Genomic DNA, 18,020 nt, shown 5'->3' on the forward strand with positions numbered 1-18,020 from the left:
ATCCTTCATCTTGGAAGTGATTGGTCCAGAGCTGTGGAGTTTTACTTGATTTAGTGACATCACAAACTGAGCTTGGGTATAGCCCTGCCTCCTTCCTCAATAATTTATTTACAAAAAAGTGAAGTATGTACAACAGAAGAGAGAGACGCGTTTGTGTCAAAGCCGTTTATTTCCGTCTAACTGCAGATAGATCTCCGTTACACCCCGGCGCAGAGAAGAGTAGAAAAATAGACACTTCTCACATGAAGTCCGTACAAGAATGTAAAAGAAAAAGCTTTGCTCCTGGTATGTATATATATATATATATATATACACACCCAATCATATCATCTATAGATAGATATTTATTTATAAATCTTTACACACGTCAGAACGGCAAGGCTTCTCTTCAAAGGTACCAAAAATCTTGAAAAATATTCTTTGAATAAACAAAAAGAGGAAACCCAAACAAAATGAGTGTCTTTGTAGCCAAGAGCCTGGGCTCCAGTCGTACAGGGACACAGGCTTGTAGAAATGGCTTGCATAAGACAGAGAAGGGGGAGGGGAGGAGGAAGAGGACACGCCCGGCCTCGGGCATGAAGGCACTCGGATATCATCTCTGACAAAGCTGACGCAGGACACGCGGGGATCAGAGTTTACACCAGAATGTGTGTGTTCCCGTCCCTCTCGCTGACCTTCATTTAGCCCAGCTGTGCAGAGACATGGGCGGAGTTAAATCTGAAATGTAGCACAGAATTCTTTTCATTTAACCGCTAATAACGAGCCAACTTCAGGTCTAACACACACATCAGCTGGGAGACAATGGATGGGGCATGAAAGAAATAAGGCGTGTAATTAAAGAGAAGCTGCTGATTGGCCAACATCAGGACGACAATGAGACTTGGGTTCCTTTGCTTCAGTGAGCACTGGAACTCATCACTGCCCCCTAAAGGCATTCACACTGACTGCTCTTCTCTCTCTCACACATGATTTCTATCCTTGTTTTTGCTAAGACAAGCCCTTAAGAGTTCATAGCAGCATGTGAGTAAAGCGACAGCTCTGTAAGGTCACACACACACAGAGGACATTATGCGGGTTCTAGACACGCTGTAAAGAAAGCGAGCTGCACAACGAGTTTAGTATTCAGTCTGAAATGCGGACGGTCGATAAACCAAGCGGTTTTGGGTGAGATGTTAAACTGAGACAGAGCTGTAGCACTACAGGAATGGGTTTGTTCTGTGTTTCTCTTTTGGAGGACGTTCTCCGCTCTACACACAGTACAGATAAGCTTTTAGGTTTGGATCCGATACCCAGGGTTTAGAAATGATTGTGACGTATTACATACAAGTCGTTTTTAAAGCTTGTTTGTATTTAAACGTGCATGAGGTAAGAGTCATCCCCCCCCCAATTAGGTCTCTAACAGTCAGGTGGGTTTGACATTTGAATGATTCCTGACTGACAGGAAGTGTGACTTCATACACTTTTGCTAAAACCATGCCTTAATCCACTGTTCAACAAATCCTCCACGTTATTTGTAGACGTAAGGAAAAAAAATCACATATTGCACCTTTAAAGAAAACGTCTAGTAAATACCCAAACAAGGATTTTGCCCTAATCTCGACTGAACAGAGTAACAGGTGGAAGGAAAAGCTGATCAGAGCTCTGTTTATTTACGAAATGGATTATAGCGATTAAAACTATAAGTGTACTCGTAATTAGTGATCTCAAAGCAAACAGAACCGGCTTCAAATGGGCCTCCACGTCGGAGCAGACTTAATTACGAGTAGGAATTATGAGTTTTTCCGATTGGACGTTTTCGAGAACGCAGCATTCGATTTACGATCAAATCGTGTGTGAATCTGTTCACAGTTCAGTTTGTAGTCTCTTGTGGGTGTGGCCTGTTCGACTGATTTACGCTACGTCATTCTCAGATTAGCTCGCTGCTAACACGATCTCCGCTTCCTTTCCTCCAAACGTTTTTCCTACAGGTTTTGCAGAACTAACGAAGTTATGAGGAACGTCCGGTCTGAGGAATCATTCGGATTCGTCACTTCTTTACAGCGTTGCAGCTAGTTTGCATAGAAATGAGAAAACTTCATTCAAATGAAAATGAAGCGGCGGCTCCGTGTCACTCGGTTAGATGGAAATGTACGTGTGGGTGTTTTGAAATTGCTGAACTTTCGTTTCTCACCTGATGCAGGTGTTTTAAAGAAAAAACGAATAAATTCTGAAAACCTGAAACGATCAAGTTCGACAACACAGAAATGAGGACAGAGATGAAACAGAGGTAGAGGTGTAGCGTCTGATCATCGAGGCGTCGCAGCTTTACCAAAAAAATAAGCGGGTTATAATAAAAACACTGATTTAAACGTACAGGCAGAAAATACTGCATTCAGCACTGGACTGGGCTAAACGAGAGGAGATGAGACAGATCCCTGATTCCAGCTTGCACAGGTGAGCGTCGTCGAAGACTGTAACGTTACAGTACCATGAAACATGGCATAAACAGTATAAAGCTGCATATATCACGCATCAGCGACTGCATCACGGAGATTATCCTTTTTGCTCACAAAGGATAGGAAAAGAGGAATCTGAGGCGGTGGTCAGGCTGCTAGCGATGGCGATGCGAGATCTCGCGTTAATGCAGGATGTTCGAGTGCGAGGTAAAACGCTGCGGTACTCAAACAGCAATAATAAGGATAATAAAATGCCAACGCGGAGACAGATACGAGTTCACGTCCAGGGATGGTGATGAGAGGATAAGAGTGTAACGATAGAGATGTACACAGAGACCGAAAGGCAGACGACGAAAGAATGAACTGCTGTTAATAAAGAAAGCAGGCAGCTTTGTTACAGCCATAAACCTGAAGAACGACAGAAGAGGAACACGCCGAGGTGTGAGCAGCTTTAAAACTGTATCTGCTGCGTTCATGACAACTGGGATTATAGTTTCTAATCTCAACACATCCTCGACTGGTCCAAAAAAAAAAAAAAAAAAAAAAGCGCCTGGGCTTTGTGTTTAGTGCTTTATTTATTTATAACAAAAGCTTTATTCAGTGATCCTTGAGCAGCGATTCTCCAACTGAGAGGGATCACCGAAACTCGTATTCCTACCTCGTAATTTCAAATGACTTAAATCTGTTTCAGAGCTGGGCGATATAACCGTTATCGTGACATTACATGACGATAAATTGTTTGATATAATTTTTTTTTTTTTAAATAAATTACAAAAGCAGATTTCTTTAAAAAAAAAGGCTAAATTTTTTATAAATTTCGTATGTAAAGTATTTTTGTACATGCTATTTAAATACACGTAACGTCAAACTCATTTCTACAGGTGTATTCATTACCTTTAAACGCGGTTTGTTCGGAAGCCTGAATATCGTGTCTTAAAGCATCGTGATATATTTCTTACTTTGCGCACCAAAAAAAAAAAAAGACAACCCCTAAGACGTAAAATGAAATGTGTGCCACAGATTTTATTTGACGTTAATGAAAAAATCGCATCTTTCAAACCGAGGTGTGGGCGGAGCTTCCAGAGAGCATTGGGTGCGGTCAGTCATTCGATTCACGTGGAGTCTTTTTGCATATTTTTGAGCGGTAAAATCATCATCGCAGTGATGTTAAAACGTAAAGAATACGAGAAGGCTAGCAGGTCTGTCCAAGTGGATTTAAAAAAAAAAAATCTTCAGCGACGGAGTTCTGCTTCCTAGCTCCCACTTGGTCATGAACGCAGCGCTGGTGTTTAAACGTGTCACATCATTAATGTTTGATGTTTGGATGAGGTGACTTATTGCCTGGACGTTTTTATTTATAAGCAAAGATAAATGCATAATACATCTGTATAAATATATATTTCTCTCTGTCTCTCTGCTAGTGTGTTAACTCGAAGTTAGAGATAAACGAATGTATTGGGAGCGCACAGTGATGATTCTGCATCATGACGCAGTTTGGTGGGAACTCGGTGAAATTTCATTTCTACGCTGATTGTCAGTAACCCGAGTGAGTTTTAGCTTCAGTGCCCTTAATGAGGGCGTTTAAATATTCAAAATAAAAATGTGGACAAGATCAAACCCGAGGCTTTAAATCTGTGACTTTGTGCCTTAAAGCCTTCTTCAGTCTCTCCAGGGTCATAGTGCGGACTTCCTGTACAGGTATTCGTGTTTGTTAGGTGACCTGCGCTCTCGCCCTCCTCCTCCGTCTTCCGCTGCAGCGGCGCCGGTGACCCTTCGGCTGAGGTTCCACTCGTCGTAGGGTTCTGTGTCGGGACTCAGGCCGCACGTCAGGTCCGTCTCTCCTTTAGGCGGCGCTCTCTGGTTGGCCTGAGCCCCCAGGGCGAGGTGGAGCCTGTGCGCGGCGTCGGCGCGGCCGTGCGTGTATAGCTCGTACAGGTCGGGGAAGTGCGTGTGCTGCGGCGCGTCCGGTTTGGGCTCGGCCGCGTGTCTCTTGCGTGACGAAGAGGAGTGCGGGTGGCGGCCGGAGAAACACTGAGAGATCGGCGGGACCGTGGAGACCAAAGGACGAGGGTCGTGACCTTCTACCTCCATGGTGACCTCAGGAAGGCGGCGATCCTTCAGACTCATGGCAGATACGCCCATGGCGATGTCCGGCATGAACTCGTTGATGACCGGCTCCATATTCTGAGAGAGAGAACAGTTACAGGAAACTCGCTCTTTAGTTCATTGAGGTGTGTGATGAACACTAATGCTTAAATATCTGCATAACACAGTATAAAGGGGGAGGGAGTTGTCAGACTGGCTACCATGGCAACAAGCTCCGGAACAATCTACCATCTTTACGCCCATAAACTGCCTCCTTGTACTCACCCCTTTCTTGTTTGGGTTTAGGCTCCTCCCCTGGGGGTTGGTACAGTCCGGAGGCACGGCCTTGACCCCCGTGGCTGGGTAAATGGGACTGCCCATTTTGGAGGAGGTCTGTGTGTGGAGCAGTGAGTGATTACAGGGGTAGGAGAAGGAGCGCGAGGGCTGATGGGTGGGCACGCGGGGCCTCCAGCCGTTCCGGATCTGCTGCGTGGTGGGCGGGTGGTACGGCGGCGGCGGAGGAGGCAGGGGCGGATGGAGGCCCATCACGGCCTGCAGGTCTGTGAACATGCTCTCTGCAGCCGGAGTGCTGTTAACCCGACAGCGAGCGGACGGACGCAGGGCCAGCACCGGGCTCTCGTCTCCGAAACGCTCGTCAGGGAAGAACTTGTGCGGGTTCTGAGAGAGAAAACGCACAACAAACGGGGTGACGCATTAAAGGTTCTGTCCACTAGGGAGCAGGATTTTGAGTGTCGCACTGTGTGACAGGTCTGAGGTGTGGTACCTGAAGCAGTTCTGCAGCTCCATCAGGTAAACCGAACTCCCGGAGGACTCGGATCTGGAGCTCGTAACTGACCGTCGCTCCTTCGCCACAGTTCAGGGCGTACGCGCGCTGGACCTGCTCCGTGTGCCGCAGCTCATGCAGCCGCCGAATCATCTCTTTCACCACCGCCAGCCTGGGAACTAACGCACACACAGGTTTGAATCAATCAGCACACAAACCCCGATACTGCATTTATAATCATTTTATGAAATATATCTGTGTGGAAATAAAACTCCAACAGTGACAATAACCTCCTCCAGGGTGAAGGTCCTACAATCCACCAGATCAAGGAAGACGACGACTTCAAGAGCAGAAATATAGAGACCGTACTACAAGATGTAAACCACTCATCAGCATCCCGGAAGAATTATTACGCACTTATTAACGGAGTTAGTCTGGGCGAGACAGGAAAACATTTGGCTCGAAGTCATGCTGAAATATTTTCCCGTCTAAATCAGTCAATAAGCATTTTATCACATGACCTTTTTTGACTTCAGGACTCCTCTAGACTTTTTACAAGTCTTCGTCTTTCAGGGTGTTTATCTTACCGTTGTCAAGATAGTGTTGAATACTTTGCAAAAAGGAAGACAAAGTGTCAGGCTCGTAGTCAATTTCCTTTTTTCTTCGCTTGTGTGTAGAAACACCATAGCAAGCTGCCGAGCTCCTTCGAAGGGACGACTGTTATAAAAGTCTCTTTCCTCCTTAACTTCAGCAGGAGGAAATCTTTTTAAAATGTTCATGTCGTACTTTTTTTTTTTTTTTTACGGTGTTTTCTTCTTCTTGTCCTTGTATAAACAAAATTTGGAGCAAAACGAAAACAGCGGAAGCGAGGGAAACGGGTCCGGTGCCGCATATGGTTTTTTCCGGACCGGATTCAATAATCCGTATCTGCCCAGTCACATGGCTTTATTAAGAACATGCGCACGCAGGTCCGTACGGGTCATATGATAATGAGCGTTGTTTATTTTAACGCTACCTGTTCCAGTACTTCTGCTCGCTCCAAAAGGTGCCAAGTTCTAAACTGTAACCCGTCTCGATGTAAACATCAGGAAATGAAAGCTGACAATAAGCTGATCTACTGTCTCATTCATCTTTTGATCTCAAACCCAAATGTCTTCAGTCTAGAGTGAAAAATAAAATAAAACAGAGGACCGTGTGTACAGCTGGGGTGCTGCATAGGACTTTAAATCAAATTAAATTGAAATCGCATTAATAAAATAGAATTAAGAACACTACAAGAGACAGGAGTGAGTGATATATTTTTTTTATGCCTGTCAGCACCTGAGGCTAAATCATAGCAAGAACATTTCTAAAAAAGGTATCATAGTTACTTTATAAATAAATAATGAAAACAAATAAGTTTACATAATTAATTAATAACTACATGAGCTGCTTTAAAAACGCACGTGACAAATTCTAACACTGTCCGTCGTGGCACCTTCTTAAACACGTTATCCAAAACGTTCCCTTGTGGTGTTTAGACCACGACAGCAGAGTAAAACGTGCCTGGCTGTCAACCAGGTCTTATAAAAATGGCATGATGATGGTTCTTCACCCGTTATTCAATAATAAAAACCATGAGTGCGCCTCGAATGCCCAATCCGACGCCTGCTACACGCCACTTGATCCCGTCTGGTTTGCCTTTTTGATGGCAGGGTTGATTTCGTACAGTTTGTTTTCACTAAAAGAGACAGGACAGAACAGACAGCTGGATGGAGTGAGACCTCAGGAAAACCACAAATGCCTATTTTTTAAAAATCTATTAAAAACTCTATTCCAGGGAATGACTTTATAAAATAAAATACAGTGTTCCGACCCCGAAGCTCTGCTGAACCTCGTGAGAAGTGAGAACTCTGTGAGGTCAGTTTGGTGATGAATTTACCACCCACGATCACGACCGAGCTCACCAAGGAACCCGGGCTGTTCTTCCTCCCACATACCCACCCACAGCACTGCTACCAAACACACACACACGACTGTGTGGGAACAAAACACTCACACCAAAAATTCCCCATCTGGAACAATATCAAAAACAAATACACAAGGAAATCCTCCCCATCTTCAGTAGCTTTTAATAATAATAATAATACCACATTAGGGCAGCTAAAGATCTTGGGAAATGTCTATTTTTACATTTATTTACTTAACGGCAATAAAAATATTTAAATTTGAACAAATAATATAAAAATAATAATGAAGCGTTAAAAAAAGGATGCCAGGGTATGTCTCATCTCATCTCATTATCTGTAGCCGCTTTATCCTGTTCTACAGGGTCGCGGGCGAGCTGGAGCCTATCCCAGCTGACTACGGGTGAAAGGCGGGGTACACCCTGGACAAGTCGCCAGGTCATCACAGGGCTGACACATAGACACAGACAACCATTCACACTCACATTCACACCTACGCTCAATTTAGAGTCACCAGTTAACCTAACCTGCATGTCTTTGGACTGTGGGGGAAACCGGAGCACCCGGAGGAAACCCACGCGGACACGGGGAGAACATGCAAACTCCGCACAGAAAGGCCCTCGCCGGCCACGGGGCTCGAACCCGGACCTTCTTGCTGTGAGGCCACAGCGCTAACCACTACACCACCGTGCCACCCCCAGGGTGTATGAATATGCATAAATATGCAAATCTAGAAACGCCCCATGTCTTATGATTTTAATACTGCTAACATTAACTGGATTACTAAGGGGCTCAGTTTGGGGGGGGGGGGGGGGGGGGGGGGGGGGTAACAGGACAGAAAAAAGAGAGAGAGAGACAGACAGGTGTAATGGGACAGAAAGAGAGAGAGAGTGTACACATAATTGGACAAAGAAAGAGAGAGAAAGAGTGTACATAACGGGACAAAGAGAGAGAAACAGACAGACGGAGGTGTAATGGGACAGAAAAAGAAAGAGGGAGTGTGTGTGTACATAATTGGACAAAGAAAGAGAGACAGACAGACAGGTGTAATGGGACAGAAAAAGAAAGTGTGTGTGTGTACATAATTGGACAAAGAGAGAGAGAGAGAGAGAGAGACAGACAGAGGTGTAATGGGACAGAGAGAGAGAAAGTGAATAGGTAATCTGACTATTGGAAAGTAATGAAGAAATGAAAGAAAAACATGATATTTTTGAAGGCTTTGTACTCTTTGTACATCTGATTCTGGATTGGTCCAAATGGAAAATGGCACATGTGAGCTCCACCCACCTGGTATCTCATTGGCCACCACTGAGGGCGGGGCCGTTTGGCTGCCAGCCATTTGCTGGTGGTTGATCATGTGACAGCACTGGGGTACGGCATTATTGACCATGTAAAGAGTGTCGGGAACGTTGGACATGCGCACCATGCGCAGCCTCACGAGGTCCGTCTGCTCCACCATCATCTCATCCAGGACGGCCTAACACACACACACACACGGTTTTAATTACAAGACCATGTATGTGAGACTCCTCTCTCTCTTAGATGTGTTGTGTGTACCTTGGCCTCGTCCACGTATGGAGTGAAGAGGCGAGGGCGTACGTAGATGCCGGCGCTCTTCTGCCTCAGCCAGGCGTTGGCTTTTCCTCCCTCCACCATGGGGATCATGTCTGACGGAGGTGTGCTGATCAGACCTCGCTTCAGCTATCAAGAACACACACACACACACACACATATATATATATACATGGAAAGGTTCACACACGCGTCTGATGATTGATCACGCCTGCTGCGCACCCGTCACACCGTCCCACTCACCGTGTCGGAGAGAACCTCACTGTTGGTGGGCAGAATGTGTTCAGTTCGCACACAAGGCAGCAGAGGGGACAGGATCTCCTTCAGCTCCTCTACATCCAGATCCCGCCTCTTCACTCCACGCTTATTCACACTGTGGGCCGTGCCGCTCAGCAGGTTGGGCTCTGCAGCACACACACACACACGGAGATGAGAATGTATGGTTGAGCGAAAGCATTCCTTCAGCGTTCATCAGTGCTTTCTTACCAACACGTCATTTTATTCAGGTCTTATTAATCTGAGAAGAGAATAAAACGACGCTGGTGAGGGAACGACTGTTTACAGCTGCTATAACACAAGTGACAACAGGAACTAACTTGTTACACACCACCATGGATTATTATTGTATATCTGTGTGTTAGTCCTTAGTTAACTGTGCAGCACGTTTAACAAAGCAGCTTTACAGAAATCCAGATGTAGATTTATACCCAGAGCTCTAATGAAAGATCCAGAGGGGACACGGGGAAATGATTCAAAACGGAAGCCGTGCTCTTCTGGGTGGAACACAGAACTCATTATAGTGTGTCATTAGAGTGTGTTAGATCACAGTGTGTGTGTGTGTTCCAGTCACCTCGATCGGCCATCCTCCTGATGAGCTGGTGTTCTCCCCATTTCACCACGTACTTCAGGACGTCCTGCTCACTGGCCTGTAGGAGGCAGACACACACACACACATCTTTATTTTTAAATTCAGAAGGAACTCGACTCGAGCAGTGAGGTGCAGCTCGAGTTGGTGAAGAACGCCTATAAAACCTCCTACACACTATCAAAGAAGACAAGGTGTGCACTGCCATTGCAGCTACAGATCTGGCACAACATCCAGTCAGATTTACACTTTTCTGCTGGAGCGTACGAAAGAAACACAACACGCACACGAGTAGTAGTATTAATAGTAAAAATAATAATAATAATAATAAAGATGCTCCTGTGTGTGTCACACTGATGATGATGTCACAGCAGTTTCATGCAAAGTCGCTATGACGACCAGCTGTCGTGGAAAAGGAACTGCTGGTACCAAAAGAATATCGATCGGCACCCTGCAGTGGAAAAGGCCATAACCAACGTTAACTACACACGCATCGAATGAGAGTGAAGCTGAACACCATCTGATAGATTTTATGTTCAGCTCGAGATGAGGGATTACTAGGGGGCGGGGCTTCCATTAGCAGTGTGTCCATCACAAAGCGCATCAGTTTCAGATTCACACGTCGACTGGACTCTGACCCACAGCTGTCAGAGGAAGGTCAAGGTCAAAGCAGCACCAGAGTCTGGAGTCTCCTGCGCTGAATCACACTCTCAAATCGATTTCAGAATAAAAACAGGAGCCGCCAGAGAATTAAGGACACACACCCCAAACACACACACCCCGAATAATGCCGGCGTATTATAAAATTCAATTTAGCAAGCGAGAAAAATCGATACTGGTGCTTTAGCTGGGAGAAGGAGAGAGAGGAGAGGAGAGGAGGGAAAGAGGAGGGGGGAGAGAGAAGAATACAGAGAGGTTGCAGAGATTCTGCTGAGACAAAACTACATGAACTCTTTATAATCGCATGTAAAAAAACACAAGTTGTGAATGTGAATTTAAAGGTCCCATGGCATGAAATTTTCACTTTCTGAGGTTTTTTAACATTAAAATGAGTTCCTCTGACCTTCTTAAGTCACCCCAGTGCAGGGGTGGGCAAACTTTTTGGCTCAGGGGCCACATTGACTTTTGAAATTTGTCAGGCGGGCCGGGCCAACACCAAATTCATACATATCGAACATAAACCGGAAAAGCTTTAGTGTTATTGTAAGGCCTTCACTGACAGAGACCCAAATGCAGATCAGATTGACATTTATTTTAGTTCTCAGTCAACAAAGGCAGAGCAGAAAAATGCTTGCAGTTCAATAGATTGGCACTGGATCCATCCAGAAAAGTAATACACACGTGACAGTAAGAAAAGTAGCACACTTAATTCTTAAATTACATCTTTGAGCTGCCAGGATGAGTAGGATGCCAGTGTATTTGTATATTTGTATCATTTTATACATACAACTAAATTGCATATCATTAAATTGAACTAAATTACGTATCAGTACATATCATTTTTGTACATTTCACTGAACTCGTAGATTTACACCTGAGTGTTTTTTTTTTTTTAACCATCCACTTCCAGCCTGCCAGTCCAACCAACCACCATTAGTAGGAGAGGCACCACACCATTCCAAAATGTTTGCAGTTCAACAGTTTGGGCACCACACCATGCCAACATGTTTGCAGTTCAGTGGTTTGGCACTGGATCCATCCAGCCCACAAAATCAAACAAAACAGCTCAAGAAAGCAAAAAACTCCAAACTGGTTTTCAGGTTCAAAGTCACTCACTGAAATATTTCCAGTCCTCAAAAAATCAAAACACAGGTTCCAAACAGGTTTTCATATTCCAAAAGGCCACTCATAGATCAGAATAACCTCCACAGGCAAAAGTCCAGGAACAGATACAAGCAGAAGCAAGGTCAGCTGCTCATAATACACCTATAACAGCAGACAGGGACATAAATGAGTTAATACTCACATTCACTCAGCAACCGCTGAGCTGTATTCGTCCGTGCTTGCGCTGACTGGTTGTTAGCATAATTAGCATACTTGGAGGAAAAGTGCCATTTGATGTTATATTCCTTTAAAACTGCAACGGTTTCTTTGCAAATAAGGCATACAGCCTTTGATTGGACTTCAGCAAAAAAATATTTACCATATTTTTCGGACTATAAGTTGCACTTTTTTTCATGGTTCGGCTGGCCATGCGACTTATACTCCGGTGTGACGTATACATTTTTTTTTTTTTTTTCACCGCGGAATAACTGGAGCTGATGCTGAGTCTGACGACAGCCACGCAGAAGAAGAGGAAACGGCGCTTCATCTGCCGCTGGAGGCAGAGTTGTTCAGAAGCGACACCGAGGATGAGGAATTCAATGGATTTGCTGATTTGGAGTGAAATCATCAGCTTGATAAACTTGATTGACCTGTGTTTTATTATTAATGATAGGCCTATAGTTATTTAAATAGTTATGTAGTGATTTTAGGCAGTGCTTAATTTGTGAAGTGGGAGGTCCCAGAACGTAGGAGGTGGGTGGGTCCGGCGACTCAAAAAAAAAAAAAAGGCGGGGGATGGTTTACTATAACTTTACGCACATGCGCTTATTGTGTGTGTAAAATAATAATAATAATAATAATATCAGACATTATGATCTTAGAAAACGCTTTAGTGACAAACAGTTACAGACAGTAATATGTCGTGATATTATATTATAAAATATTAATTTTTATTAGTCTATATATTAAATTATATATTACATTTATCTTCTAAAATAACAGACTGTACTCATCACAGCCGGTTTATTTCACCATTGGAGATCAGATCACACAAGACATGAGTTAAATGACTCATTTTAAGGATTTAAGTAGGGGATTTAAAAGCGGTTGTTGGGTTGTTTTTTTTCACTAGACGGTTGTTTTTACTACCGTACCTGTCTTTGGAGATGATATACCTATAGCCTACTTGACCTCTGATTTGATGAAATAAAATTCGACAAAAATGAAGAATGACACTCCTCGATGATGACTACAGCTTTAATAACACAGATGAAAGAGCCATGGGGCGATAATAAGCCCTACCGGTAAAAATATTCTAAAAGCAAACTGATTAATGCATCAGTAATAGGCTACTAATATTAGTTATAATATAGGCTATTAGTAATAACGATAGTGATCGTATTAAAGATAGTAGTAGATATTTAAAATAATCAGACTAGGCTACTTACAGGGCAAAGGGCGCGTTATCACTGCTCAGCTGTTCGTTTATTAAACAAACAATGCAGTCGCGCAGTAACCACGCGCCGCTTATCAGATACAATCACAGATTCTATGGATAGAATAACCCTTCAAAAAAGTGCGACTTATAGTCCGGTGCGACGTATATATGTTTTTTTCGTCTTCATAATGCATTTTTTGGCTGATGCGACTTAAACTCCGGAGCGACGTATAGTCCGGAAAATACGGTAGTTGTCCATTCTTTATTGAACACCCTGCACTCGCTGTCCACTTTTCTTTTTTTAGGGCCACTCACTGTAAAGTTTTATCCTGGGTTCTCGAGATCACCAGTGGCACGGGCGCCAGAATGACTTCCATGGCACACGCTGCACCACTCTGCAAATGTAATCTCGCGTGAATACAACTGACTGGAAAGACGGATCTCTAGAACACCTGTCTACGTGATAACACTGACGCTTATAGTTTATAGATCTGCTCAATCGCGTTTATATGATTGTCTTCCGCGGGCCAGATTAAAAACGCCAACGGGCCGGATGTGGCCCGCGGGCCGTAGTTTGCCCACCTCTGCCCCAGTGGCTAGAAATGTCATAATGTGTAAACCAAACTATGCCCACCCTTTGTCAACATGTGAGAATGGCACGTCAAAATGGCGCATTGATAGGCTCTTCCCTTTACTACATCAGCAAGGGAGATGATCCCCACGCCCCCCCCTCTGGATTCCCACCCACGTTATGGATTGCCCGCCCAGCTCAAAAGTTGCCACCATAGATACGTCACTTCAATTTTGTAGTGAGGAGACCATAGAGGACACAACAACATGGCACCACCTAACAGAGATCCCAGCAGTAACTGAAAAAAATAGAGGAATGTAAGAAACTATCACCGGGCGGCACGGTGGTGTAGTGGTTAGCGCTGTCGCCTCACAGCAAGAAGGTCCGGGTTCGAGCCCCGTGGCCGGCGAGGGCCTTTCTGTGTGGAGTTTGCATGTTCTCCCCGTGTCCGCGTGGGTTTCCTCCGGGTGCTCCGGTTTCCCCCACAGTCCAAAGACATGCAGGTTAGGTTAACTGGTGACTCTAAATTGAGCGTAGGTGTGAATGTGAGTGTGAATGGTTGTCTGTGTCTATGTGTCAGCCCTGTGATGACCTGGCGACTTGTCCAGGGTGTACCCCGCCTTTCGCCCGTAGTCAGCTGGGATAGGATCCAGCTCGCCCGCGACCCTGTAGAACAGGATAAAGCGGCGAGAGATAATGAGATGAGAAACTATCAGCAGGGGTCAAGGGGGCTGCCTGAAGCTGTTGAGATTTTAACATTTAAAGATGCTATAGAACACATTTTTTACATAGATTTAACATAGAAAAGCAACAGAATTTAACAATAACGTGTATCTATTTGATGCCATATTTTGTAATCATTGACATAAGTGCCAAAAAAAAATTATAAAAATTAGACGAAAATGTAGCTTTGAAGAATATACTTGCCTAAATATTCCACTCATTTTGTTATAACAATAGTATCTATAGTTCATCTCATTTGTTTATTTTTTTGTTTCGAGTTAATGTCAGTACTAGTCTAATATAAGCCACATTCATTTTTCAAAAATCATGAATATGAGCAGAAATCAGTGATTCAGTAATATTAGATATAGACATATGTACAGCAAATACTGGAGATATTTGATTTAAACCTCTCTTTTTGAAAGGTTTCACTGCAAAGGAGTTTAATGCTCTTTTCTGGGGTGCATTCTGTCTTTCCTCCAGTTTTCTCTGCTTTTGTTTCTCTGATCTTTCCTTCTGCTTTTCTGATGTTCCTGCAGTGCTCTGAATTAAGTTCAACGCATTAGAAACAAAAGCACGAACGGAGTTAAAACATGTTTTCTAGCAAATGGGCGCAGCCATATTGTTTTCTTGTTCTATCGCGTACAGTCTCGCGGTCAGTGTTGCCAGATACTCCTGACGTTTTCCAGCCCAAAATATGTTCAAAATCCGCCAAAATGCACTTGAAATCCCCCAACTGGGCGGAGAACCGCGCAATCTGGCAACACTGCTCGCGGTATTTACATCAATTTAACTTCCAAGTGGGACAGAAAAAGAGAGTGTGTACATAAAGACTGCATAAACCCCATATAAAAACTGTATAAACCCCGTATAAACACTGTATAAAGACTGTGTAAACCCTGTATAAACCCCATAGAAAGACTGCATAAACCCCGTATACACTGTATAAACCCCGTATAAAGACTGCATAAACCCCATATAAAGACTGTATAAACCCTGTATAAAGACTGCATAAACCCTGTATAAAGACTGTATAAACCCTGTATAAAGACTGTATAAGCCCTGTAAAGATTGTATAAAGACTGAATAAACCCTGTATAAAGACTGTATAAAGACTGTATAAACCCTGTAAAGACTGTATAAAGACTGTATAAACCCTGTAAAGACTGTATAAAGACTGTATAAACCCTGTAAAGACTGTATAAAGACTGTATAAACCCTGTATAAAGACTGTATAAAGACTGTATAAACCCTGTATAAAGACTGAATAAACCCTGTATAAAGACTGTATAAACCCTGTATAAACCCTGTAAAGACTGTATAAAGACTGAATAAACCCTGTATAAAGACTGTATAAACCCTGTATAAAGACTGTATAAACCCTGTATAAAGACTGTATAAAGACTGTATAAACCCTGTATAAAGACTGAATAAACCCTGTATAAAGACTGTATAAAGACTGTATAAACCCTGTAAAGACTGTATAAAGACTGAATAAACCCTGTATAAAGACTGTATAAACCCTGTATAAAGACTGTATAAACCCTGTATAAAGACTGAATAAACCCTGTATAAAGACTGTATAAACCCTGTATAAAGACTGCATAAACCCTGTATAAAGACTGTATAAACCCTGTATAAAGACTGCATAAACCCTGTAAAGATTGCATAAAGACTGTATAAACCCTGTATAAAGACTGTATAAACTCTCTATAAACCCTGTATAAAGACTGCATAAACCCTGTATAAAGACTGCATAAACCCTGTATAAAGACTGTATAAAGACTGAATAAACCCTGTATAAAGACTGTATAAACCCTGTAAAGATTGCATAAAGACTGTATAAACCCTGTATAAAGACTGAATAAACTCTCTATAAACCCTGTATAAAGACTGCATAAACCCTGTATAAAGACTGTATAAACCCTGTATAAACCCTGTATAAACCCTGTATAAAGACTGCATAAACCCTGTATAAAGACTGCATAAACCCTGTATAAAGACTGAATAAACCCTGTATAAAGACTGTATAAACCCTGTAAAGACTGTATAAACCCTGTAAAGACTGTATAAAGACTGAATAAACCCTGTATAAAGACTGTATAAACCCTGTATAAACCCTGTAAAGACTGTATAAAGACTGTATAAACCCTGTATAAAGACTGTATAAACCCTGTAAAGACTGTATAAAGACTGAATAAACCCTGTATAAAGACTGTATAAAGACTGCATAAACCCTGTATAAAGACTGCATAAACCCCGTATAAAGACTGTATAAACCCTGTATAAAGACTGTATAAACCCCTGTATAAAGACTGCATAAACCCTGTATAAAGACTGAATAAACCCTGTATAAAGACTGTATAAACCCTGTATAAACCCTGTAAAGACTGTATAAAGACTGAATAAACCCTGTATAAAGACTGTATAAACCCTGTATAAAGACTGTATAAACCCTGTAAAGACTGTATAAAGACTGTATAAAGACTGTATAAACTCTCTATAAACCCTGTATAAAGACTGCATAAACCCTGTATAAAGACTGCATAAACCCTGTATAAAGACTGTATAAACCCTGTATAAAGACTGCATAAACCCTGTAAAGATTGCATAAAGACTGTATAAACCCTGTATAAAGACTGTATAAAGACTGAATAAACTCTCTATAAACCCTGTATAAAGACTGCATAAACCCTGTATAAAGACTGTATAAACCCTGTATAAAGACTGTATAAACCCTGTATAAAGACTGTATAAACCCTGTATAAAGACTGCATAAACCCTGTATAAAGACTGTATAAAGACTGAATAAACCCTGTATAAAGACTGTATAAACCCTGTAAAGATTGTATAAAGACTGAATAAACCCTGTATAAAAACTGTATAAACCCTGTATAAAGACTGTATAAACTCTCTATAAACCCTGTATAAAGACTGTATAAACCCTGTATAAAGACTGTATAAACCCTGTATAAAGACTGCATAAACCCTGTAAAGACTGTATAAAGACTGAATAAACCCTGTATAAAGACTGTATAAACCCTGTAAAGACTGTATAAAGACTGAATAAACCCTGTATAAAGACTGTATAAACCCTGTAAAGACTGTATAAAGACTGTATAAACCCTGTATAAACCCTGTATAAACCCTGTAAAGACTGTATAAAGACTGTATAAACCCTGTATAAAGACTGTATAAACCCTGTAAAGACTGTATAAAGACTGAATAAACTCTCTATAAACCCTGTATAAAGACTGCATAAACCCTGTATAAAGACTGTATAAACCCTGTATAAAGACTGTATAAAGACTGAATAAACTCTCTATAAACCCTGTATAAAGACTGCATAAACCCTGTATAAAGACTGTATAAACCCTGTATAAAGACTGTATAAAGACTGCATAAACCCTGTATAAAGACTGTATAAACCCTGTATAAAGACTGTATAAAGACTGAATAAACTCTCTATAAACCCTGTATAAAGACTGCATAAACCCTGTATAAAGACTGTATAAACCCTGTATAAAGACTGTATAAACCCTGTATAAAAACTGTATAAACCCTGTATAAAGACTGTATAAACCCTGTATAAAGACTGCATAAACCCTGTATAAAGACTGTATAAACCCTGTAAAGATTGTATAAAGACTGAATAAACCCTGTATAAAAACTGTATAAACCCTGTATAAAGACTGTATAAACCCTGTATAAAGACTGTATAAACTCTCTATAAACCCTGTATAAAGACTGTATAAACCCTGTGTAAAGACTGTATAAACCCTGTATAAAGACTGTATAAACCCTGTAAAGATTGTATAAAGACTGAATAAACCCTGT

The 18,020-nt window shown here is 42.2% G+C and overlaps 1 protein-coding gene across 1 annotated transcript in view; it reads right to left on the minus strand.

Annotated features, from left to right (window-relative positions):
- Window positions 1–150: 150 nt before the first annotated feature.
- The window catches only part of btbd7 (BTB (POZ) domain containing 7), an 81,018-nt gene continuing 63,148 nt past the window's right edge, over window positions 151–18,020 (minus strand). Inside the window, exons 5-11 of the mRNA XM_060916290.1 lie at window positions 9,673–9,748; window positions 9,066–9,226; window positions 8,808–8,951; window positions 8,538–8,727; window positions 5,305–5,483; window positions 4,806–5,198; window positions 151–4,619 (exon numbers count right to left, since the gene is read on the minus strand). Coding sequence (XP_060772273.1) covers window positions 4,110–4,619; window positions 4,806–5,198; window positions 5,305–5,483; window positions 8,538–8,727; window positions 8,808–8,951; window positions 9,066–9,226; window positions 9,673–9,748 — 1,653 coding nt within the window. The 3' untranslated portion in view covers window positions 151–4,109. The remainder of the gene's footprint in view (window positions 4,620–4,805; window positions 5,199–5,304; window positions 5,484–8,537; window positions 8,728–8,807; window positions 8,952–9,065; window positions 9,227–9,672; window positions 9,749–18,020) is intronic.

This window comes from Neoarius graeffei, chromosome 3, assembly GCF_027579695.1.
Source record: "Neoarius graeffei isolate fNeoGra1 chromosome 3, fNeoGra1.pri, whole genome shotgun sequence".
Taxonomy (NCBI): domain Eukaryota; kingdom Metazoa; phylum Chordata; class Actinopteri; order Siluriformes; family Ariidae; genus Neoarius; species Neoarius graeffei.